The sequence below is a fragment of the Aythya fuligula genome, chromosome 26 (assembly GCF_009819795.1).
Source record: "Aythya fuligula isolate bAytFul2 chromosome 26, bAytFul2.pri, whole genome shotgun sequence".
Classification (NCBI taxonomy): Eukaryota; Metazoa; Chordata; class Aves; order Anseriformes; family Anatidae; genus Aythya; species Aythya fuligula.
The window spans coordinates 1568798-1592561 of NC_045584.1; the positions used below are offsets into that span (position 1 = coordinate 1568798).

The following is a 23764-nucleotide window of genomic DNA, read 5'->3' on the forward strand; positions in this document are numbered from 1 at the left end:
AGTGTTGCATGGTTTCATCATTGAAAGTTAGGGGCCACCTTGAATGCAAGAGCTGTTTATTAATATTTTATTGATGACAAACAGGTTTAAAACAAACTGAGACAAAATCAAAAAAGAGTAACACCGTGCTAGCACTGATGTCTGGATTTATAAAACTCAGAATAACTGCTACAAAGGAAAAAAACAGCACAAAGCAGAGGCAGGCATTCTCATCAGTGAAATAAATGGGGTGAGGGGAGAGGAGGGGGTTACATTACTCAATGGATTGCATTGCACAGAGGGTTACAGCTTAAACCTATCTGAAAAGTCTATGCAACTACGCAGCCTACAGAAGGAAAAAAAATTAAAAAGCCCTTCGGCAATGTTAATAAATAAAACAGTCCATCTTACAAGGAAGGAAGGTGGCCTGTGTCTCCATTCTTTCACATTTTAGAAGTCTAAACGCTGGAGGCTTTTTATGAGAAAAGAATGGTTTTCGTTTCTGGAAAGTTTAGTTTATTTTGCAGTTCCCGAACTACGTTCGCTGCAGGACCGAACAAAAATTTTGAACACCTGTTCCATTTTATGTGCACACTACTCACGGTTTGTGGGTATGCTACACCAGGTCTGTACTGGGGGAGAGACACTCTTGAAAAACTACAGCAAATACAGGTTATGAAAGCGGGTCAACACTCTACAGAAAGGACAGTAATGAAAGGGCTTTCCCCCCCAGTTACAAAAAGTGGGTTTTACATCATTTAAGTACATTCATATGAGAGGTATTTTGAGTTCCCCCAAAAAAAGACTAGAAACACTTGGAGCCCTTTGAGTATAAAGCTAACTTAATTCAAACTTTAAAAACATCTAGGTTAGTGAATCACACTCTACTGATCTTTGCCAATTAGGAGGTAGAGGTTAGTCTAATTTAGGGATCCAATAAAAATGGGTCTGTAGGAATTTCAATTCTCTGCGCTGTTTCTAAAAAGGTTTAGACACAAATAAAATGCTCCCAGTGTTCCCATATGACTTATTTAAGACATGGGTACAACTTAGAAATTGGATGGCTTCTCTTATGTGCTGTTTTCAGTTTTGACTTCCAGCTATTTCTCAAGCCAGCACTGATGGCACAGCCGCGTGCGCTACCTGAAAAATAGGCTCCGGGTTTGTTTTTCAACACCTGAATCTTTCAGCTATATCTGCATTAATCACCGAAGAAGCCACACAAAAGCCTAACCCATTATCTCTAATTATACCCATCCATCAGAGGCCACCTTCCAACAACTGCCTGCTTTGTCCATTTTTCCAACCTGCTTCGGTAACTTTGTAGTCTTTACTTCAGAACCAATATAATCCCCAGTTTCCACTACTTCTTCCCCACATCTGAGGGAGCGAGTAAAGCAGGCCTGTTAGCATCTTTTCCTCCAGGGCCGAAGGGCACAGGAACCCATCCCCTTTCAAGCGCAAAGTTCATCTTACAGAAAGGCTTGTTTTTCACAGAGTAGAGTCCAGACAGTAGCCAATTAAAGCATACAGAAAACACTTTGAAACCCTCCTCCTGCTCGAGCGCGCAGGCTCCTTCCACTCTAACTGCTATCCAATGTAGGAAGAAGAGGCTGATTGCTGCAACTTTAAATCACACTGAAAGTTCTCAAGGTTGGTGCTCTAATTTAGTTTTAAACTTTTTGTAAGCTTCTCAGAACAAGGATCTCCCAGGTCCACCACTAAGATATTCAGAGACAAACTTCTAAAAATTCAGTGCTCCTTTGAAAGCATCTCTTTAAAACCACCTTGTCACGAAAGACCCGTTCAGAATGTGGGCGACACGATGACACTAGGATTTCAGAGCCAGTGTTGGACAACAAAACCTCCATCTCAGAGTTGAGCATCAGCTATGTTCCGCTGGATTTCTGCTTGGCTTGCTGTCACTTAGTCAGGAACTCTCTCAGATACTCTGCTTCTAAAATGTAAACAGTTACTGCTAAAATATAGTACCCCTTTAAAATGAGAACAACTCTGAGATGAGGGTTTTCCTCTCCCCGTCTGCTCTGAAAAGTAATGCCCTGCTCGCAAAGAGAAGTATGGAATGAAGTGAAACCTGCTTAAGGCCCTTCTCTCGAGCTTGGTTGACTGGGGGAGCAGGGACTCAGCTGACCACTCATTTCAGGGTGAGTTGCCTTCCCAGTGAGGCGCCAGCCAGTCCTTCGGTGCTCTCTCTCCTCTCCGGTCAGTCTCCTTGTCTCAGTGAGCTAGCAGTGGGCTCTCTCGCGCGCGCTCCTTTCTCTCTCTCTCCTCTCCGTTGGTTGGTTTCTTTCTCCTGTTGCTCTCACACAGTGGTGCTTCAGTTTTAGCAGTGGAAAACAGGTATCCATTTTATTTTATTTTTTTTATTACCCAGAATAAAATGCTGATGAACTAAGCTCCACACAAGCTTAGCTCTTCTTCCTCAACCTGAAAGCAAGAAAGCAAAACGACAGTTGCATGACAGATGCCGCAAGACAAACACTGCTTTCATCAGCATAAATCAGGGAGTAAGAAGCAGAGGAGTGAACCTCGAGTGCCTTACACTCTAATACTGTGACAGTCCCGTCACTCCGCCATGTTGATATGCGCGTTCACCCTGGTAAGTAGAGTCCTGTGACAGCGCCACGTCAATCTGAGATTTAAACTCATCACCAAGGTAACTGTCCTGAAAATGAGAGTGTTTGTTAAGCCTCTAACTCATCATCAAGCTCAAGTGCTCCCTTACACAGCAGGATATCTGGCAGCCAACATTAAAGGAAGTCTGAGATTTTTGGTGTTCGGTTTGCTTTTAAAGTTGACCCCGTTTTGCTGCAGAATTACTACAAAGAGCTTTGCAGTAGCAAGCTGTTGAACAAGCTAGCAGTTCAAAGTTAAGGCTCAAGCTGAAGTTGATACATGCAGCACTTCATTCCTCTGCCCAAATGTATTTAGGAAGTCCACTGAGTGGAGGGGTATGAAATGGTTTCAATGACTGACTCACTGAAAATATTTTAGCTCCCACTTACCTCAATTCTAGGAAACAAGGACATACGCACACACCACTGACATAAAACCCAGGAGAAAAGGCAGACTGTGCATCAAATTCTGCTTACCTGTGATAATTCTGGTTGGGAGAGCCCAGGCTGACTCATCTGTGATGGCTGACTCATGGAGATATACCCCTGAGTCAGTGGACCCTGGGAGAAAGGCTGGGACACCACATCTTGGCTCGCTTGACTATTTGGAAGGTTTGACTGACTAGTTCCAGGAATCCCAAAACGATTTTTCTGGCGCCCACCACGACCAGTCTTTCCTTTTGGCGCCCCACGTCCTGGAAAAGCATTTATTCCAACCAAGAGTGAGAAGTTTCACAGACACAAGTGTGTGAGAATTAACTGTTCTATAAAGTCTTGATGACTCACAAGAGGCAACACTTCATACGTACTCAATGTAGCAAGTGAGAAGAAATCAATACAACTGAGATTTAGTAATAAATCACATCACCTACTCTCACAGGAGAGACAGAAAACATTCTCCCACTTCACACCTAAAATGTGGCTTCTGCACCATGTCATCCTTGCCCCCTGTACCTGCAGCTGGTCCGTTAGCCTGGCCAAAGTATCCCGGTGGTGGCATTGGTGGCATCACGAGGTTGAAAGGGATAGGAATGTTCATAGCAGTGACGTGGCTGGGGCCGGCACTAATCATCCCGATCTGGTCGTGGGTTTGGAAGTACATGTTGGATGGGCGCCCTGGGGAAGGGAGGAAAAGCCACAATGATATCAAACATCCTGAATGGGTTGATAGTGGCTCTTCCAACACTTCCACGTTTGAAGTAAGGTATCTTACATCAAGAACTAATTTATAAAGTCTGCAAGGGTGTTAATTTTGACAGCTTCTTTACCTTGACTGCTTCGGTCATAGACAGATCCTGGAATAATAGCTTCACGTGCATCATACATGGCAGTAGTCATGAAACGGGCACCCTGAAAGCATGACAGCAGTTAGACAAAGCTTTTGCACAGACAACTTCGCACTGCAACTTGTACAAGTTATTTTGAGTAAGAATTCAGTAGAAACTCCACAGTGTTTATCGAGTATATGTTATCTGAGGAAAGCTATTCCTAATACATGGAAAACATCCAACTTTTATTTCAACCACATGGTGACAACTAGAAAAAAATGACTTTACAGACAGCCTATTTAAAACTGAAATATTCAATGAATTTTCAAGTCTATTTTGAGGTTCTGATAAAAGTTTTCCCTTGATCTATTTCTACCACTGTCTTTGTGATGGCTGACAAGCTTCTTTTCCCCCTTCCCCAAAACAACTGCTTATCTCATATTAAATAACTAAGATAATTCTCAGCTTTGCAGCACTGTACCTAAAAACTTTCAAGAACGCCTGCCTGATGAGCTTGCTATTACTAAACACAAGGCTTATTTGATGTTTCATGCACCTAAGAAGTTACCCCTACATGAAATTTTGCAGAGAATAAAGACAAAAACACCAAAAAGGCCTTTTCTACAACTGTTCAACTTCAACTGCACCTTACTTGGCCACAGTCCACTAACAACAAAAATGGAAAGATTTGGGTGTGTGAGGGTATGCAGGTGACTGTTCATTCCATCCAAAATTCATCAATCAATCCCCAATTGCTTCATGCTGCAGATATCTGAGGGACAGGAGAGGTAAACTTACTGGGTTGATAGTATTGACGAGTTTTCGGGGCTTGCTGAACTGCATAAGGCTTTCCCGGAGGTTATTCAGTGGTCCCTCCACTAGAACTTTCTGCTCCTTGTAATAATTCAGCAGGTGATTCCAAAGTGGTTGTTTGGAGAGTGCTTTCGGGTTCCCAACAATAATTACTCCATATCTACAGAACAGCAGACAAGCACAGAAACTAAGATTAGCCATAACCTAAGATTAACCATGCCATAACCATATTGGAACAGCAGTAAATCAAGGCATCTTATAGAAGCCCACGATGGTAGCGTAGGAGACCCTGATGTAATCATTTTGTTTACAGAAGACGACTTCTGTAGTATGACAAAACACTTGAAAGGAGATTGCTGCAGCCAATTTCTCAATAATCACAGGCTTCCTTTTGCAGGCTTGCCAAACATGTCAAAGTGCTCAACCAACCACGTAACACTGCTCTGGAACTCTGCAGACACCAAGGAAGCCAACCAAGGCAGCATTGACTTTACCCAAACTATTCTCAGCACTCAAATTCATTTTAAGTAAAGCAAAATAGTAAAAGTGGTTGCTGAGAAGGATAAAGAAGTAGTTGAAGGGAAGACTTCTGTCCTGCAGACAAAGGAGAAGAACATGCTCGTTTCTACAGACTACCAATACCAAATGGGAACCTGTTAAATTGAGAGTGCTCTAAAAGAATGGGAGAATCATCCACAGCTTCCTTAAAGCAGTTGGGGTGGGGAACGGGCCTGCCACCCACAAAACTCAGATCTTTTGTTAGCCTGTCTGGACCAATTTTGCAGATTTTATAATGTTACTTTACCTTGCTCTTGTTAGAGCCACATTAAGACGCCTGGGGTCATTCAGAAATCCTATTCCTTGGTGTTCGTTGGCCCTCACACAAGAAAGGATAATAAAGTCCTTCTCTCTTCCTTGGAAGGCATCCACACTCGCAATTTCTACTTCCTGAAACAGAGGAAAACACGTAAATCACAGAAGCACAGTGCCTAACAGTTGTACTACCAACAGGTATTACAAAATGTGTTGGCCGCACACTAACAGTTCCCATCGTTTGGGGAAAAATGCTATTTTCCTCATGCTGATGATTTGGTAATTCCACTGGTCACTAAATAGTTTCCCTAAAAGAGAATAGACAGTCTTAAGTTTAGGGCAAATTACTTTTTATGTTTGTATGTTTTATAGGTTTACAGTTCTCATATTTCCCCCCAGCTGGCATTTGCACTACAGAAAGCATCCCTTTTCTAGGTATGTTGCCAGAATCTGCCTGTTCCAAAACCTTGTAGTAATACAGCTCCAGATTAGCACTGCTGCTCCCAGCTATTAAGAAACCTGAATAAGAGGGACAGATCATTCCTGGCAGGAACAGAAGTATTTCCACCGAGTTTTCCTTCAGTGAAAACACTGCCCAAATTCTCAATATTGCAAAACAGACTATATTAAACATACAACTGTCTTGTTTGTAGCAACAAGTTTTAGTGTTTGGTAGATGAGGCGCACTGATGGGAGGACATATTCCTAAGCAAATAAATAGTATGACCACCAGAATTTATGGAGCTTGGTTTCCTGCATGTCTCTTGGTTTGAGATGCTTTTATCTAAGACACAAATTGACTAAAGCTTTTCCACAGCTCAAGCAGCAATGACCTTTCCCTTCTGTGCCTCAACGAGTCCTCAAGGGATGGACTCGTTGAAGCTCTCCTTTCAACAGAACTTAACAGCACTTCCTCCTTTATCTGGCAAACTGCTCCTCTGATACTTACCAGCATTTGCTGCCTGCTAAACTACTTTCCCTTGGTCTAATTTAACTAAGATCAACTAAAATGCTCAGAAATTACTAAAGAATAGATTGATGCCTAAGAAATCAGGCTAAAAATGAGGATTTCATAATATCTGACTTTTCTGCATCCAAAGGTTCCCTTGTTTGTGTAACGACTCCATACCTGGTAGAGTTTTGTATGTAAGGAACCACTGAACTGCATGTACTGCACCAGATAGGATCGTTGACCTTCATAAGGAGTAATAATTCCAATCTGATCTGGTTTGGCACCAGCTTTCAATAGCTTTGTAGTTATCTTCTCTACATTGGCAGCTTCAGTCCTACAAAAAAAAAGGATGAATTTATCTAAGGAAAATTAAGGCACTAGGTCTAACTACTTTTAATTAATGGGTTTAGAAATCTTGAACATGTATGCTATGCTAGCCTTTTGTTAGAAAGGCTACTTATATCTCAGAACTACACAACTAGGCTTCCTAGAACAGCACAACTCAGATAGGCTACCACTCTGAAACATAATTTTTCAGCAGAGTTAAATGTACATGTGTACTTTGAGATCATTAAAATGTTCCAGCCTGCCGTACAAACAGATCCTTCGGTTCCTTTATCTTAAAGTTTTAAATATAGAATGTTTTTAATGCCAATGTCCCTGTCAGCCAACTATTGTGCCATTTGCTTGTGCACAATCTGGCTTGCTGCATTCAGTAGTCTTGCACATGCTGTTCGTGAAACTGACTGAGATTAAAAATATCACAGCAGATATTTTTTGCAATTTGGTCTGGTTTTCCTTCCAGGCGCACGAACAAATGCATATAACCCAAAGAAACAAAGTGTTTTAAACTCACTGTTTGAAAATAGTTGGAACATACAGAAAAAAGGTTAAAAAAATTAAATTCCCATCTCTCCAACCTTCTCTTGTGCTACCTTATTCCCTTCCAAAATCTACAAGTTAGGCATCAGCTTCTGGAGTTACTGGAATTCAGGCACTGAAAGGGGACTGGACCAACATTTTCTGTTGCAAATGCAGTCAGTTTACTTCCTGGCCAAAATTCATCCCGCTTGTATTAGGCATCAATTGCCCCATGCTCCTTGTACTATCAGTGAGGGAAAACATATACCTCTGGAGAACAATCCAAACCCACTTAAGATCTGAACTGCTCCCACTGGAGCCGCCTTTCTCTATTCATTTACTATAAAGGGAGCCTAGGGCAAATCAACTCTAAAAGGCAGGCTACTCAGCCAACCTGCACTATCTTTGATGACAGCAGTTATTAAAAAACACACAAGCAATTTTAATCGTAACTGTTAAAAGGAAGCAATATTTTATTAATTTAGGAGGAGAAGGAGTGCAGAATACAACAATAAATAGCACTGGAGTACTGTATTGTGTGCTGGGATGTGTTTGAGATCTATGGGCTGGCTAGTTTAAAATACAGGTGCCACTTCCATGGAAACAAGTAAATTCACCTAAAACATAAGCCTTTATTTAGGCGTTTTGCCTTTATTTATGTGGCAAGGTACCAGAAGTTCTGGTTAATGTAAAATATTACAAAGTCTCTGCAACAAAGTCCGTAAGATAGAGAAATGCTTATATGTTTGGTTTGGAACTGTATATTCTACTTCCCTTTGACTTCCTTAATTGTAACTCATTTACAATCTCCCTTACACTTGAAATACTCCAGGACAAAGTATTTTTAAGTAAGTCGGTGTTGACTTTTACCTGTTTAAGTAAGAGGTGCCCGAGCTGGCAATTTCTTCCTGTCCTTGCGTAACATAGAAAAACATCGGCTTATCTGGCTGCGGCCACTGGAAATCAAATCCTTTTTTCACACGGTCAGCTGAAAAGTACCAAAGAAGTAAAAAGTTAGCACTATTGTACTAGAAAAAACACTCTTACATCAAAGCATCTTAAAGAATCAAAAATTTAAGTGCAGTGGCAATTCCCTTTTTAAGGGAATGCATTTAAAAACTCATCTAGATGAAAGAATCTTTCCTTTGATCCTTAATGACTTGAAGGGAAAACAATCTCTGCAGGAGTGCCACTCTCACTCACCTGCAGTAACACCATTCTGGAGTGAACCCTCGTAGAAGATATTGGATGGAAAAGCACTAAGTGCAGGATGCATGCGGTACTGCACTTGCAGGCGAATCGGGCGAATCCCCAGCACCACGAGCCTCTCAAAGAGAGACTGAGACAGGCCAGCCTTCGCAGCTTTTTTACACATCACAACAGGACCAAGCTGGCAGTGGTCACCTACAAGGATAAGCTGTGGAAAAGAAAAATGTCATAAGTGGCAAAAACGTAGATATCTAAGTTCATATTCTCTGAAACCTGCCCAATAGCTAGAAGTGACAGAAACAGCCATCTCTAAAATGTATTTGGAATTAATCAGTTTGACTTATAATAAAATTCGTATTTAATTTAAGGCTTATAAACCTTTAGTGTCAGCTAGCTATTCAGCCATACTACTGATCATTTTAGAATAAGATCTTGTTCAGTCTCCAGATTGTTTCAACAAGACCAATATGTTCTAGACAAAGATTTTGCCACAGAAATAGATGTAACTAATATAACTAGCACAAGTCATTTACAGACAACAGTATACAAGAGTCTTCCCTGAGGGTTGGATTTTGTAAGCCTACACGCCTAAACTGTAAGTGTAGTCTTCACGTATTTATAAAACCAATTTTCTTTAATGATATCCAGGGGCTCCTACCTGTTTCGCTCCCAGGACAACTGGCACCATGCACTCTGGCTCAGTAGCCTGGGTGCTTTCATCAATCAGAATGGAGCGGAACTGCATCTTTGCAAGCCTTGGATCACCAGCTCCAACACACGTGCAACAGATCACATCTGCATTCTGAGACAAAAACACAACTTAAATTAATCAAGTAGGATATCAACAGATAATACTTCCCCATGGAATAGTACTTAACAGGAATCTCCCAAGTTAAATTGTACTCTAGTCTTCACCAATAAATTGCAGCTAAAATTGCAGTGGGAAAAGGCAGAAGTATGAACTACTAGATCTGATGGAACTTTACCATAAGTAATTCACGTTCTGCTGTTCGTTTTAGTGCACGGTAGCGCTTCTCATCAGCGGATGACAGTTCTCCAGTTTCATCTTTAAGCTGCTGCAGTTTCTGAAGCTCTGGCATGCTGCAAAAAACAGGAATTTTGTTTAAAAACAATTTAGGATTACAGTGCAACATTTTAGATTTTGACATACCATTTGCAGTACTACAACAGCTCACAATGAAGTCCTTTATATATTGCCACAGAAGCCAAACAATTATTTTCAAATTAAAAATGACACACATGTACAGAACCAAAGGTTATCACATCAGAAAAACACAGTCACTGTTACAGTTAAACAACTGTGTCCCTCACAACACTTAAACTTGTGATTTTTGTTTTTTTGTTTGTTTGTTTGTTTTTGCCTTTTTTTGTGTTTCTTCTCCTCTATCCCCAACAATTCCTTACCTATCCATGTTTCTGATCTGGTTATGCAATGCCAAGAAGGACACAGGAGAGTCAATTGCCTCACGACTTTTAGCACACAGACGAACCACCTTCAGTCCAGTTTGATGAATCTTCTCAGTCAACTGATCTACAGCTATATTACTCGGAGCACAGACTAACACAGGCCTTGAAAAAATAAGCAAAAAAAAAAAAAAGAAGTTTGTGAGCTATAAACTTTTGCCTGGTAGACCTGCAACACAAATCAGAACTGTTACTATACATATCCCCTAAAAATAAGCTACTGAAGAATTACCTTCTGAAATAAGCAATAGAACAATTGTTCTATTGTAGAACAATACCGTTCTACAAAATCATTTCAGTTCAGTGATCTTAAAATGATCTTAATGTTTAAATGCAATCTGATTCTTCAGACCATTAAAGATGTAACCTCATACATAAAGATTTAGAGAGAAGTTCTTACCCATTGCCCTGTCTAGCCAGATGATAGACGATTGTAGCTGATGTCACTGTTTTTCCGGTACCAGGGGGACCCTGAATAAGGCTCAGAGGACGCTGCAGGACAGTCTTCACAGCATAAACCTACAGAATTTTAAGACTATTTAGCATTCCATGCACAGGAAGCTATAAAATCATTCAACCTTTATTCATAAATCCTTTGTCATATTCTTTGCATGTAGTAAAAAATGGAAATGATGTTACCTGAGAATGGTTGAGATCAGGAAGTCCTTGTGCTGTAAAGCGCTTTGGCAACTGACATTTAATAATTACATCTTCTACCTCATGGCCTAACAGTTTGTGATAGATGTACCCTGACACTGAAGTCTCATCCACAGCAAATGTTTTCAAAGCACTCTGCATTCTGAAATGAGGGAAGGACAGAAAAAAAGTCAGTATGACCTCATACGTAACGATCTACAAGTGTCCAACACAAAGGTTAATCTGCCATCAGGCTGAAATTAAAACACACACCCTGGAAAAAGAAGACAATGCAAAGAATTTACTAACAGAATTAAGAGGCAAAAATTAGATTCCAAGAACACAGATTTTTTTTTCTCCTAACATGTGTAGTATAAAATATAACCAGAAAGATCTGCAGGGAAACCAGCCTTTGACAGAGTTTGCAGCAGAGATCTTCGGTGCAAAATCTGAAGAGAAGATGTACTTAGTACATCTCTTTCAGGAAAATAAACTCCTATCTTATAAAATGCAGTACAGACATGTCTCAAGTCTCCTGATGCCACAGCTGATTCAATTGCCTTGAGATTTCAGCTACTTAAAATGATCCAAAGTTTAGGAGAGCAATTAAAACAGAGAGCACTTCACGACAGTGTTTAACAAGCTGAACTGCAAAACAGTTTTTCTTCTTAAATTCCAAATGTTACTAAATGTGAGGATAATTCTTCCCACTTAGTTTGAAAGTTTTCTTGATGTATTTGCAACAAACCTTACGTTCAAAATGAGAAACACTGACAATATACACCTACTGTTTCCATTATCTGCCAAGTTTAAGTGCTTTCTCAATACCTGTCAAATGAAGTAGACTTCCATACAAAATCCACTTGGAAGTTATGAGTAACTTCCACAGGGGCTCCAACGCTGCTCCTCAGCTCAATGGCTATCTCATCACCATAATCTGTAGAACCTCGTTAAGTAGTAATCTATAGCAAAAATTTGAACTTTATTTTTCCCGATTTTGATTTATTTATTTTTTTTTTTTAATCAGATGCCCACTACCGAAATTGCAATAGTTTCAAAATTACTTTACGTAATTTAGCGGTTTCTTGGAGAGACTTGAGCCTTCCATTAAGCCTCCCTAAAGGCACGTTAAGTAAAGGATACTATCAGGAACTTTGATAACATGACCAATTCCTTTCCACAAAGGGGCCAGGTCTCCTTTATACCTCAAGCAGATCTCATCTCCCTGCATTAGACGCATATCTACAAAGGAAGGAAAAAAAAATGTTCTCAGAATATTCACCAACGAACAACCACCTCCAACACAGAAACCCTACAGGAGTATCTTAAATGCCAGGCCACATATCACAGCTCTTTAAACACTGATGTTATTTACCCAGCATAAAAACACGCAAAACACACAGTCAAGATGTCATTACCTGAATCAGTCTTTGGCAAAGTGAAATAAGCAATTCTTTTCTTGTTCAAGCCCAGGTCCCATCTGACTGTGATGTTATCTTGGGTCTAACAGTAAAGAAAAGGCGAGTTATTATGTTTTACAGAGTTGTTCACCAGCTACTGCAATCCTCACTGTCCCAATACTTAAAAATAATAGAGAAATACAAAACGTGATGTTCTAATGTCACAGAACCAAGTATACATATTTATTCTTACAGACTCAGACAACACCTTCTGGAGAAGTTAATTGTTTGATAAAAGACTTATGTAGTTAATAGTAAGTCAATCACCACTTGTGTTACTCTTTTTAAAACAAAAGCCCCTCATGAAATGCTTACATGTCCCCAGTATAAAACAAGTTTGACTGGAAACTGACTGACAGAAAGGTAACTGCATGTTATGATAACGTAACAGAAGGTGCCAAGTATCAGTTCTAAGATAGAAAAATATGATTCTGCAGAAGACAAACTTTGAATGCAGAAGAGATGAAGTTTAAGTGTTTCAAACATCTTTAAAACCTCTGAGTTTTCTCCTTTCCCTTCCCTGACAAAGGCACTTATTTCACTCAAGTCTTTTTTCTATTAATAGTGACTAGGTATTTGATACCAGAGATCTAGTCAGAATTTGCCCTCAAACAGGTGTATTTCAAGCACATTACCTGCGACTCTTTGAGCTTCTTGTCATAGTCAGCCTCAAGCTTGACTAGAGGACCAAATATATTCTGGTATTGATAAGCATCTTCATATCTGAGTAGGACATGCTGTGGCTCTTCATCAACACCAGGCTTTTCTAAGTCCTCAAGAGTTGCAGATGGATTTTCCTAGAATTGAACATACAAATGTTTGTGCTTAAAACTTTGAAACAAATCTCACTCACAAAGAGCTATAGTCCTGCATTTTACTGCTACAGAAAGTTATAAAGGCATAACAACCTGTTAAAACTACCAAGACATTATGCCATGCTCACCTGCATCCAGTCAAGTTTGATCTGCATTAACAGATGTACAGAAAAAGCTTTGGAAAAAAAAAAAACAGTAACTGTCTACCAGTTGTCAACTAACTAGTCTTAGCTAGTCATTAAAGCTGAAACAAGTGAAAGACTTGATACGGTGAAATGAAAGTCGCTTTTCCACGTTGCCTGACAGTTGAACTTGACATAACAAGAGAACCTTGGGATGAAACTTTCCTCCTTTAATCTCCTAAATCCTCTGATCAATTTCCAGTTGTGCTGCTTGTGAAAACTGAAAGGTTTGAACCTTGTGTACATTCCCTGCCTCACACAGTTGCTGGAACAGTCTTATCCCTACTTTGTAAGGCACAAAACTAGGACTTGGTGAAACAAAATTGGTATTTGAAAAACAGCACGTACCTTCCAAAGTTCTTCCAGTTTGTTAATCTGCTGAGCTGTAATCTGACGTGCTCTCAACTGTTCCTGCTCAGATGGAATCTTCACCAGCCATGAAAGGAAACAGCGATCTTGGATAAGAGGCTGCCACTGTGAACTGTCCCAATTAATATCCTTTAAACTGCTCTGACTCGCACATGGCTGCCTGCACAACCAAAACATTGAAAAAAATTATTAAGTTAGACAAGTGTAAGAAAATCTACCACATGAAGGATAAGAACATGTTTGTCTTGTTCCTACAGCAACTCTGGTGTCTCAGTTACGAGAAAACCAACATTAGCCTGCTGATCTATTTCATTAGTTCCTGTATTTGCTATTTCAACATTAGGGACACAAGGTAACGTAAGTAGAATTTCTTATGCATTTCTAGAACTGAAAATTTCAGCATCTAAAATAATGGACTTTCCAAATGTGTCATATTAATTAATATTATGCACATACTTATCAGAAAACACCTGGGATTACTTCCATCTGTTATTTAAACAAATGGGAGAACCTGTAAGAATTCACCTCCTACTGTCAAATGCATGGCAAGTGACAGCATTTAATAGAAATCCATACAGAGAAGACCATGCTTTCTGATACGTCCTGTCAAAGAACAGCTTCCAATCTTCAAATTATTCTATGAACTGACAGAAAAATTTGTTCTGCAATTCCATCATTACTCCACTAGGGCTCCAGAGTCATTTCCTGATCTGTTACTTCTCCAGAGCTGAAAACAGCAACTTAACACAGGGGAAAAACACCTGAATTCTTGCAAGTGAGACAGCCCATAACGGAAGAACTTTTCTATAGAATGAATATATTTGCCCAGCACAAAAAAAAAAAAGAAGTTTCTTTAGATGAGTGTCTAGAATTAATGAAATGTATACAAATAAATAATGCAGTAGTAAAGAAAAAGTGGTGGCAAAATAGAGTATAAAACATATTTAGGTAGAAAGTGAAAGGCAAACACTGCCATTTAGAAATAACATTATGCAATAGACTTGATGTAAACACGCCAATAAAGGCATTCTCTCACCTGCACAGCAAAACAACCACAGAATCTGCCTTAGCTGGAATAAAGCCAAGGAGAAACACATTACGACATCCACAGTTATAACATTCCAAGACAGTCTCTCCTAGAGGTCCGTCTTTATGGAGAGTCACCTCTTTGCACTTCGCTCTCACAAGATGATTAACAATGTGGCTGCAACCAGAGAAGACATACATTTATATGCAGTTAATAGGAAAGCCAGATTTAGCCCTAACTCTACGTAACGTAGCACCTCCATCATTATTAAAAGATAAACAAAATCTATTCATGTTTTGGCATACATTAGTAAGACCTTGCTCTTTTGATCCTGGCAAAGATCAACATTAACAACTTCACTGGTTTCTCAATGCATGAATACTTTAAAGTGAACATGAAAGAATAGATAATGTGTAAAGTTTTGGGGTTTTTTTAATGTTATTAATGATTGGAAGCAGCTTCCTGAAGCTCCACAGGTCAAAAACATCAATTATACTGCTTTGCAAGAACCCAGAAAGGGGGGGAAGAAGCAACAAGCTCATGCCACAGAAGTAATTCAAGTTTTGCTGAGATCTAGCTGTATGCTCAGAAGAAAAGCTAGAGGAGGTTGGAGATTCACACTCAAGTCACAGACTTCAATTATCAAAAAAACAAAAGTCACACCCATTACGCCACTTCAAAACAAACACTTTAAAGCAAGATTGTCAATATCACTTCCATCATTCAGTCACTTACCTGCCAGATGTATTTCCACGCCCATTGCAGAACCACTTCTTGCTGGTGTTGCAGTAAACCACACAGGCAGGGTCATGGATACCACAGTAACTGGAATTAAAACGAGGAGAGGAAGTGATTGGGAAATTGCTTATAAGAAAATACAAATACAAGATTTAATCTATCTAGTAGCATGCAAAGTAAGGAGAAATGAAAGTCAGGAAACACAAGAGTTGGTATAAGTACCAAACATGAGTTAAATTTCTGTTCTGAGCTACAAGTATTTTAACTCTTCCCATCATTATCATTCCTAGACTGCTTTGCTTTGTATTCCCTGAGAGAGGTCAAAGACCTACTGGAAGTGGCAGCTGTCAGAGTACACGAGCTCACCAGAGGGCACTATTTTCCTACCAGTACCTATCTGTCTCCAAGGGAATTGCTCTCAAAGTCCCCAAATCCTCTAAGCACACACCTTTCACTCCACGTGCTCCTGCTCTCTGGAAATAATAAGTCTGGGGCAAAGATCAGCTCTTACCTGCAAGCATGCACAGGAAGATCCTTTGTGTAATAGGTATCTTCTTCATCTTCTTCAAAGTTCAGCTCTGCCAGAAGCTGGCTGGTTTTAGCTACGTTATCATCTACTGCTCCATTCTGCAGAATGCCATCGGGTCCATTAACCTGAAAGACAAGGTCAGTGTTTAAGTTACATAATCAAAACATACTCCAGAACAAAGCCAAGAATGGCAATTCCTACTCCTCTAAGAAAAGACTTGTTTCTAATTTAGGAGAAATTCCGGAGGAAAGAAAAAAGCTAGTACAAGCTAGAAATACATACGACTTTATATAATCAATACTTCCTTCGTTAGCTCCTACTTTACAGGTTTATTTAAATGACAACTGATGAGTAGGAAAAGTTAGTAATTCAAGGAAAGAGTTTTTCTTCAGATTACATTTTTCCTACAGTCCTACACAATGCAGAATTTCATACATTACATAAAGAATCAAACACACCTGCATAACAGCACATCAGGTATGAAAATCACTATTGTATTACTTGGAACTTATTTCAGCCACCAAAAAACGTCCTTTAAAAAATGTCTCTCTACATAAGTTAACCAAGAAACCCACAAAATTCCATTAAAACTATGAACACGGCCCAAGTTTTCCTAAAACCACACTTGGGAGATCATGTGCTAATACAGCACACCAGAACAGGTGTGCTCTTTCCACTGCTGATGGACTAACTGCCAGAACCACCAAGTTCTGCAGCATTTGGTGCTGTGTCAGCACATTTTACACACCACGTTAAATATAACTCCTTTCTGGCAATACCGAGTACAGTGCTGTTACCACCAGGAAGGAGCAATCAAAAAGTGTGAACGTCACAAAACAGATTTTAGCATGACTAAAGCAGCCGTGGCCCCTTGGGACTTGCAGGTGTTCTCATTTAATTCCTCTGCTGTCTCAGCAGACCAACAGCCACAGGGAACTTAACATGTTGCTGTCAGGAACCCCCAAGATGGCCAAAACCCTCACCCCCCAAAGCTCTGTTGACTCAGTCACTTGATTCTTGACTTGTAGAGCAAGATCTCATTAAAACCTGAGAAGAGATGAGCACACCTTTTAATCCATGTAAACTTTGAGTGAAAAAAAAAAAAAAAAAAAAGATGGAAAAATGACCCCAGCAACTACAACAATCAGCACAATATTAACTAAACATTTTGAATGAATGCTGAGGGAGTTTCCCCACCAGACCAAAACTGTCGGATACATAAAAATCCAGCTGTTTCTGACAAACACTTAAATACTTATTTTGTATAGTGTCAACTGGTGTCACTCATGGCACTTCTTTATCAATACAGTATTTTAGTAAATCTTTAGCACTTCGACTTCGGGTGCAAGTTGTCAGAGCACTGTTATGAATATCTGATAGGAGATAAGAAAGCTGTCCAAATGAGAAGCGCTCTAATCTTTATTAAAATATTTTTTAAGTAGTTGCCTTAGCATTTAAGCTAGCAAGCCAGAACAAGCCTGCTTCGCTGGAAGTCTCATCCAGGTTCCACACAAACTAGTTTCAGTACTCTGAATTAAAATTTAACAAACAATTGCTAGAGTTAATTTTAAAATTAAGTGTGCAGTGCTTCACATTCACCCTCAGCAGTAAGGGACTGGACTCAGCACCACAATCTTTATGTTGTTATCATAAAAAGAAGCAAGGTGTGTTTACGCTGCCTAAACAGTACAATGTTTTATTGATATTACCTCCAAGAATTGGCTTGGGGAAATCTAACGAATCAGCCAGGATGTACACTCAGTAGCACGTGCAAAAGAAGCAGGGGGAGTAAGGAATAAAAAAACTGCAGTAGCATACAACAGCTCATTAGTATGATGAGCCTGAACACCTTCACAGCTGTTTCAAGATAAATATCCAGTTTAAATTGTGTCACTATACAAAATATGACCATAGCTTATTAACTGGTCAAGGCACAGGTGGAAATCCAAAGCCACAAGTTCACCTGAATTATTTGGAAGCACAAACACCAGGCACTCCCAGGTGCACCTTCTGCCAGTCTCTTAAGAGCCCTAACACAGTGTTACACACATTAGTTGACAAACAATCAGTTTTTCAGAAGCTCTTTTAAAACTTGGATCACTGAGCAGGCAACATAATTGTACAGCTTTCTTTCCAAAGGCAGAAACACGAGCAACTACAGCACCTACATGCCACCTGTCCTTCCACACAGGTGACTGCTCGTACCCTCTGGAGCATCCAGCAGCCCAGGATGAGGCCTTGGCAGGCACACGACAAGGAAGTGACTCAACTATTGTTCTAAAACCCGCTGCCACGTTAGCCTATGTGCATATTATTAAAAATCTGGCACCGTCGGCTGTTGTATAAGGGCGGGGGGGGCTTCTCTATTTTAAACGCGTTGACTGAAACTTCTGGCACAGCACGTTTAACAGCTACATCCAGCGAGCTGCAAACTTCAGCGCTCTCAAACGACCGCCAAGTTGCTCGGCCCTCCTTGGCTCCCTTTCAGCCTCTGAAAGGCTCCTTTTGGCCTCTAACATCCAGGTCAGGAGGCAACAGTGAAGGTCCAGGGAACCGAGCTGCAGAACAGGAACTCGGGTGGCACAATTTATAAAGCAACTTCTACTGCCCACGTCCCTGAGCCCCCAGAGCGGTGGCAGCAGCGTTTCAGGAGCATCGCTGCTGCTCCTCGCGGTGCCTGTGGCTACCATACAGCAGCCCAGGGCCAACAGGTGAACACAGCTGGAGCCACGCAGCACAACCCTACTTTAAAGCAGGGTAAGTCAGGCTGTAGTGAGAACAATGAGAGTTATGCAGGCGTTCTGGACTCCTGTTACAAGAGCCCAATCGGTCGTGACAACGCACTCCAGCGCTGCGCAGTAACCGCAGGACACCCAGGCACGCTGTCCCAGTTCAAGGCAGTTTTTTCTCTTCCTTAAAAAAAAAACAACACACTTTGGGATTTGCATAGATAGCCAACTGGTGGTTGTTTGTAGCTACATTAAAGCTAGAGAATATTTACTGCGCCTTATTACCACCTATTATACTTATTTGATCTCTTTCAAAATAAGGAAGTGAGCATTACTGACACCATTCACCCTCGGGATGGCGAAGGATACGCTGCGTGTCCTGGTGGGGACCCGAGCAACAAGGAGGAAGTTGTTCCACGGAGATAAAAAGGCTTTGGTGGAACTGACAACTAAATCCTGCCCCCGCCTCCATCAGCCACTGGCTCAGCTCCGCACACATGAACACCAGGTGCTGCACCCATCAACAACGCGTGAGCACGTGGCAGCTTCCTAGCACCTTACCTGAGTCCTTGCTGGGAGAGCAAAGAAATAAGGCAGAAATCAGAATTTATCTTGAAATGAGTAGAAAAGGCAGCGTGTGGTTTGTTTTAATTATTCATTAAAAAGGGAAGTTTAGTTTTCTGAGGAGAAAACAACAGTCACTGTGCTAACCTCTCACTGCCTGCAGTAACATCCTCTAAAGCTACCAAATGGACACTGGGATAGAAAGCTCCTATAGCACGGCTAAATCGACCAAATTTTCTGAAGTTCTGTGCTTTGTCTTGCCCAACTGATCTTTCTAAGTATGAGGACACTAAAAAGGTGCCAAAGTGAAAGAGTAAAATGTTACACCTCTAGTGTTTATCAACATGAGATAAAAATATTTATACAAGATTTTTTTTTTTTGTGATCGCAGTGACAAATTTAAACGAAGCAACAATGCGTGCTTAGTTTAAGTTTTGGGGCCTTAGAAGTAACGTATTTTGTAGGTGCCCTGCCAAAAAAACATAATAAGCTCACATTATTGTTCAAGGCAGCAAAGCCAGCCCCCCCCCAGATCTTTAAACGTGCTCCGTTTCTGATCTTATCGCTGGTGAGACCATTGAAAGGCACAAGTCTGAACAGAGCAAGGGAGCTGGGGTTTGCTGAACTTTGGTGCGGGAGCACACCACGCTCAGCACGCTTCCGAGGGGTCTGCTGAAACAGGCGTCCCCCCAGGTGTCCAGAGGGGAAAAGGACCAACAAGACAACCCCAAGAGTTCACACAGAAACCTAAAAGCATAAAAAAAAAAAAAAAAAAAACTTTCTTCCTGCCTGCAAGGACAGACAGTTACAGACATACTAGCACCTGAATGTGCTCTCCAGATTTTTTTTTCTTCTTTTACTTCAAAGGCTTTTCAAACATGTTTAGACAAAAAAAGACAAATTAATCCACTGGTCTAGTCTTTTAGCTTGCAAAGCTTATTTTGGAGTAGTTTTTCTTCCTCTTCTGGCCAGATATACTCTACTGAGAGTTCTGGAATGATCACAGCCATTAAGGCTTTAAAAACACAAAGATTTATTTAAGCTATATTTTTAAATCAATTAACCGTACACAAACACTGACTACACACAAACACATTCTCCTATTTAATAATTTTGATATTTCAACGCTCAAAAGGGGGGAAAAAGGCTTGCTTTGCTAAACCCAGATTCTAGTACTAGAAGTAAACACAAAATAAAACAGACAGCCCCCGGGGTCTCATCTCTAACTCCACTTTATAAACACTAACCTGGAGCAGCTCACACCACCGTAGCTGCGTCCAGGCTGAACGCTGAGCATTTGCAAGTGTTAACAAAGTCATTCAGCATGTCCTGGGATAAGGCTAGGCAAGGATAATTCCACCTTCAGCCTTGCCCTGCACACCTGTAGGTTTTCACTGCCTGGGCACGCTGACCTGCTTCACGTTTGCTCATTTCCGCATCATTTACAGACCCCAGTACATCAGTTTTTGCAAGGAAAAGGGAAAAAAAAAAATCCACTCTGAGTATTTTTGGTTCAGTATTAACAACTTTTACCTACAGCACTTCAACTCTTTTAAACTCACGCCCTGGAACATGGATAATTTACAAACATTTAATTGTTAATACCACGACTATATTTAGATTGGTGTATGATGTAAACTTAACAATGTATTCTATAATCTTTAAAGGCAGATCAGTTTGACTTTATTTTTGAACACTTTTTCTTCGTAGAGTCAAGTTGTAGGACAGCAAGGAGCAGTATTTTTATTTACAACACTTCTTGGCTTGTGCGTGTATGGCCCTAGCTGCCTTTTTTTCTTTCGTTTCTAAATTGTTAAACCATAAACACAGCCACCATCAGACTACGTGAAAAAAAAAAACACTTTTAAGCGACGAGGAACCGGACCTCTGAGCACGAGTGCGAGGCCGTATCAGCTGTCACTCCCATACAAACCCAAAACAAACCAGCCTAGCAACTATACCGCAGCAAAGGTGGCAACGTAGGGAGGAAAAAAAAAAATAATTAATTAATTAATTAATTAAAAGCGCACGGTGGCTGGAGTCGAGAAGAAAGGCGATTTTTAAACGGAGCAGCGCTGAGTCCTCGCAGCATCCAACTTTCCCGCAACAGAACGCTGGCTCGGATGGGATTTTAAAGAGGAAAAGAAACCGAAATCGCCAACCTCCCCCCCCCCCCCCACCCCAACCAGGAGCCTTCGGCACCGCACCGGCGGGCGCCGCCCGGCTGTCAGGAGGCCCGGAGCTCCCTCCTCCGCCCCGGAGAGCGGCGCTCGGTGCCAGGCCCGGCCTCCAGGGGCCGCTTCCCCTTCTTCTTCCCCGGCCGGGGGCCGAGCTCCGAGCCCCGGGGGCCGCCCAGGGCTTCCCCTCGGCGGCCCCGCCCGCCCCTTCCGGACCCCCCCCCCCCCCCAACCATCTCCTCCCCGGTACCGGAGCCGCTCCCCCCCCTCCCGTTGTGTGTGTCCCCCCCCCCTCCCCTCGGTACTCACCTGCGCCTCGATGGGGCCTGGCGGGCCTTGGGCCGCTCCGGGGGGGCCTTGGCCTTGTCCCGGCCCTGCCTGACCGGGCCCTGGCGGTGTCTGGGTCTGACTGGGGAGGGTGAAGTCGGTAAACTCGAACTCGGAGCCTTGCGTGTCGGCGCCGAGCAGCTCGGCCTCCTCGGTGTCCAGAAAGGTGAGGGTCTGCGAGCTGGGGCCGTACGCCTCCACGCTCATGGCGGCGGCGGCGGCGAGGAGGAAGAGGAGGAAGAGGAGAAGCGGCGCTTCTTCCCCCTTCCCCCCCTTCTCCCTCCTCTCTCACCTCACCTCAGCCCGGCCTCACCTCACCTCACGCAGCCCCGGGCCCCGGCGCTACGCCAGCGGCGGGCTCCGCCGCGCGCACCAGGCCGCGCTCGCTCCCGCCGCCCAACGGAAGGCCCGGGGGCGAAGCGAACCCGACGAGGGGACGGAGACGGAGAAGGGGGAACCCTGAGGGGAGCCCTGAGGCGGGGGGGACGCGGGAAGGAGCCGAGCGGGAGCCCAAAACGGAGCCGAGCGGCCGCTGCCGCCGCCGCCGCGCGCCAAGGCCTGGCCCTGAAGCGGTGACGCGCAGCGCGCGGCCCCGACGCCAGCACGCCCCGCCCCGCCCCTTGGGGGGGGGGGGGGGGCAACGGGGACGCGGAGCGCGCGCACCCGGGGAGGGAGGGAGGGAGGGGGGCGGGGCTGCAGCCTGAGGGGGCGCGCGGCGCCTGGAGGGAGGGGGGGGAGTGGGGGGGAAGGGGGGGGGGAAAGGGAGGTTGGCGCCAAAGGGAATGGGGGAGGTGAGGGGGGGGTAAGGGGGTGGGGACTGGGTGGTGATTGATGGAGGTGACGGCCAATGGGCCCTCGAGTGGAGTGGGTGGGCGGGGTGAAGGGGGCGGGGTGGGGTGTGGGGGGGGGAGAGCGCTGAGGGGGGGGGAGAAGTCGTGAGGGAGAGGGGAGGGCGCCCTGAGGGGTTGGGTGGTATGAAGGGGTGGATCGATTGCCCTGAGGGAGCAGATCAGTCGCCCTGAGGGAGCAGGTCACCCCGAGGGAGTGGATCGATCGCCCTGAGGGAGCAGATTGCCCTGAGGGGGCAGATCGATCACCCCGAGGGAGTGGATCACCTTGAGGTGGCGGCAGATCTCCCTGAGGGACTGCATCACCCTGAGGGAGTGGATCGATTGTCCTGAGGTAGCAGATCGCCCTGAGGGAGTGGATCAATCACCCTGAGGTAGCTGATCACCCTGAGGTGGCCCTGGATCACCCTGAAGGAGCAGAACACTCTGAGGTGGTGGATGGATCACCCAGAGGTGGCAGATCACCCTGAGGGAGCAGATCAATCACCCTGAGGTGGCAGATTGCCCTGAGGTGTCAACGTATCACCCTGAGGGAGCGGATCACCCTGAGGTGGCAAATTAGTTTCCCTGAGGTGACTGGCATCTTCTCCACAAAGGGCCCCGGGACGGTTGCAGGGAGGAGAAGAAGGACTGTGCTGGCTGCCAGCCCTGGCAGAGGCAGCAGCTGCAGGGTGTGAAGCCAGGTAGTGCCCCCACGGTGCCACCAGGTTAATGTGAGGGGCCTGGGGTAGGTGTGGGGACAGCTTGGGGCCTTCATCCCCTCCATACTGCTTGAAACTGCTGCTGCAGCCTGCCTCATGTCCCCGTTTGAAGGGGTGTGTGGTGTCTGCTACCAGAGGCACGGTCTGGGCAAGGCTGCTCTGCAGGGGTGTTAAGAGTTTTGAGACAGACGTGCTGATTAAGAAGGATTTGGTATTATGGTAATGCCTGCTCCAGCTGTAATACCTATTATGCCTGTGATACCTAATATAACTGTGTGATAGTCTGAAGGCTGAATTGGTACGAGATGAATGCAGTGGGGTGGGCCATGGATGCTCTCTGGAAGATGAAGGACTGGGCTGCGCGGAGATGAGTAGTAGTACATGCTTCAGTCCATAAATAAACAGCAAGTTTGGGATTTGGGTGCCCTCATTTCAACATTATTAGCACAAACCAAAGCTCTTCTAAGGTATCTCCTGGGTGTTGTGAAAAGCATTGATTTGAAAGGTTAAGATACTCAGTCCCTTTTCCCTAATAAAGCCTTCCCCGCTAAGATGCAAATATATATCAGTATACAAGTATATAAGTAACTTCAATTTTGTTCTTGCTTTTGGTGTAGGGTAAAGCCTGGAACGGAAGCAACGTACC

At 43.1% G+C, this 23764-nt stretch overlaps 1 protein-coding gene across 2 annotated transcripts; it reads right to left on the reverse strand.

Annotated features, from left to right (window-relative positions):
* Positions 1-50: 50 nt before the first annotated feature.
* UPF1 (UPF1 RNA helicase and ATPase) lies at positions 51-21828 on the reverse strand. Of its 2 annotated transcripts, none has more exons than XM_032203594.1 (24): positions 21552-21828; positions 15755-15897; positions 15241-15330; positions 14515-14682; positions 13458-13638; positions 12748-12909; positions 12071-12155; positions 11796-11894; positions 11481-11589; positions 10656-10815; positions 10417-10535; positions 9957-10121; positions 9518-9632; positions 9190-9333; positions 8526-8739; positions 8193-8310; positions 6639-6795; positions 5502-5644; positions 4682-4856; positions 3884-3965; positions 3570-3731; positions 3093-3310; positions 2543-2665; positions 51-2427 (listed from the first exon to the last, which is right to left on the reverse strand). In XM_032203594.1, the coding sequence occupies exons 1-23, from the start codon at positions 21774-21776 to the stop codon at positions 2546-2548; spliced, it is 3354 nt and encodes a 1117-aa protein (XP_032059485.1). In that variant the 5' UTR covers positions 21777-21828; the 3' UTR covers positions 51-2427; positions 2543-2545. The 2 variants fall into 2 exon arrangements, with proteins under 2 accessions (XP_032059485.1, XP_032059484.1); XM_032203593.1 differs by having other exon boundaries at positions 11481-11598.
* Positions 21829-23764: the final 1936 nt, after the last annotated feature.

Bases quoted from the DNA above. Each gene is read 5' to 3' on its own strand.
- UPF1 (XM_032203593.1), bottom strand. From the start codon at position 21,776: ATGAGCGTGGAGGCGTACGGCCCCAGCTCGCAGACCCTCACCTTTCTG. The intron at 14,683-15,240 runs GTAAGTGACTGA...CTCTGGTTGCAG, and splicing joins CGTGGAAATACATCTGGCAG to CCACATTGTTAATCATCTTG. The intron at 12,910-13,457 runs GTACGTGCTGTT...GTTCAATTCTAG, and splicing joins AACTGGAAGAACTTTGGAAG to GAAAATCCATCTGCAACTCT.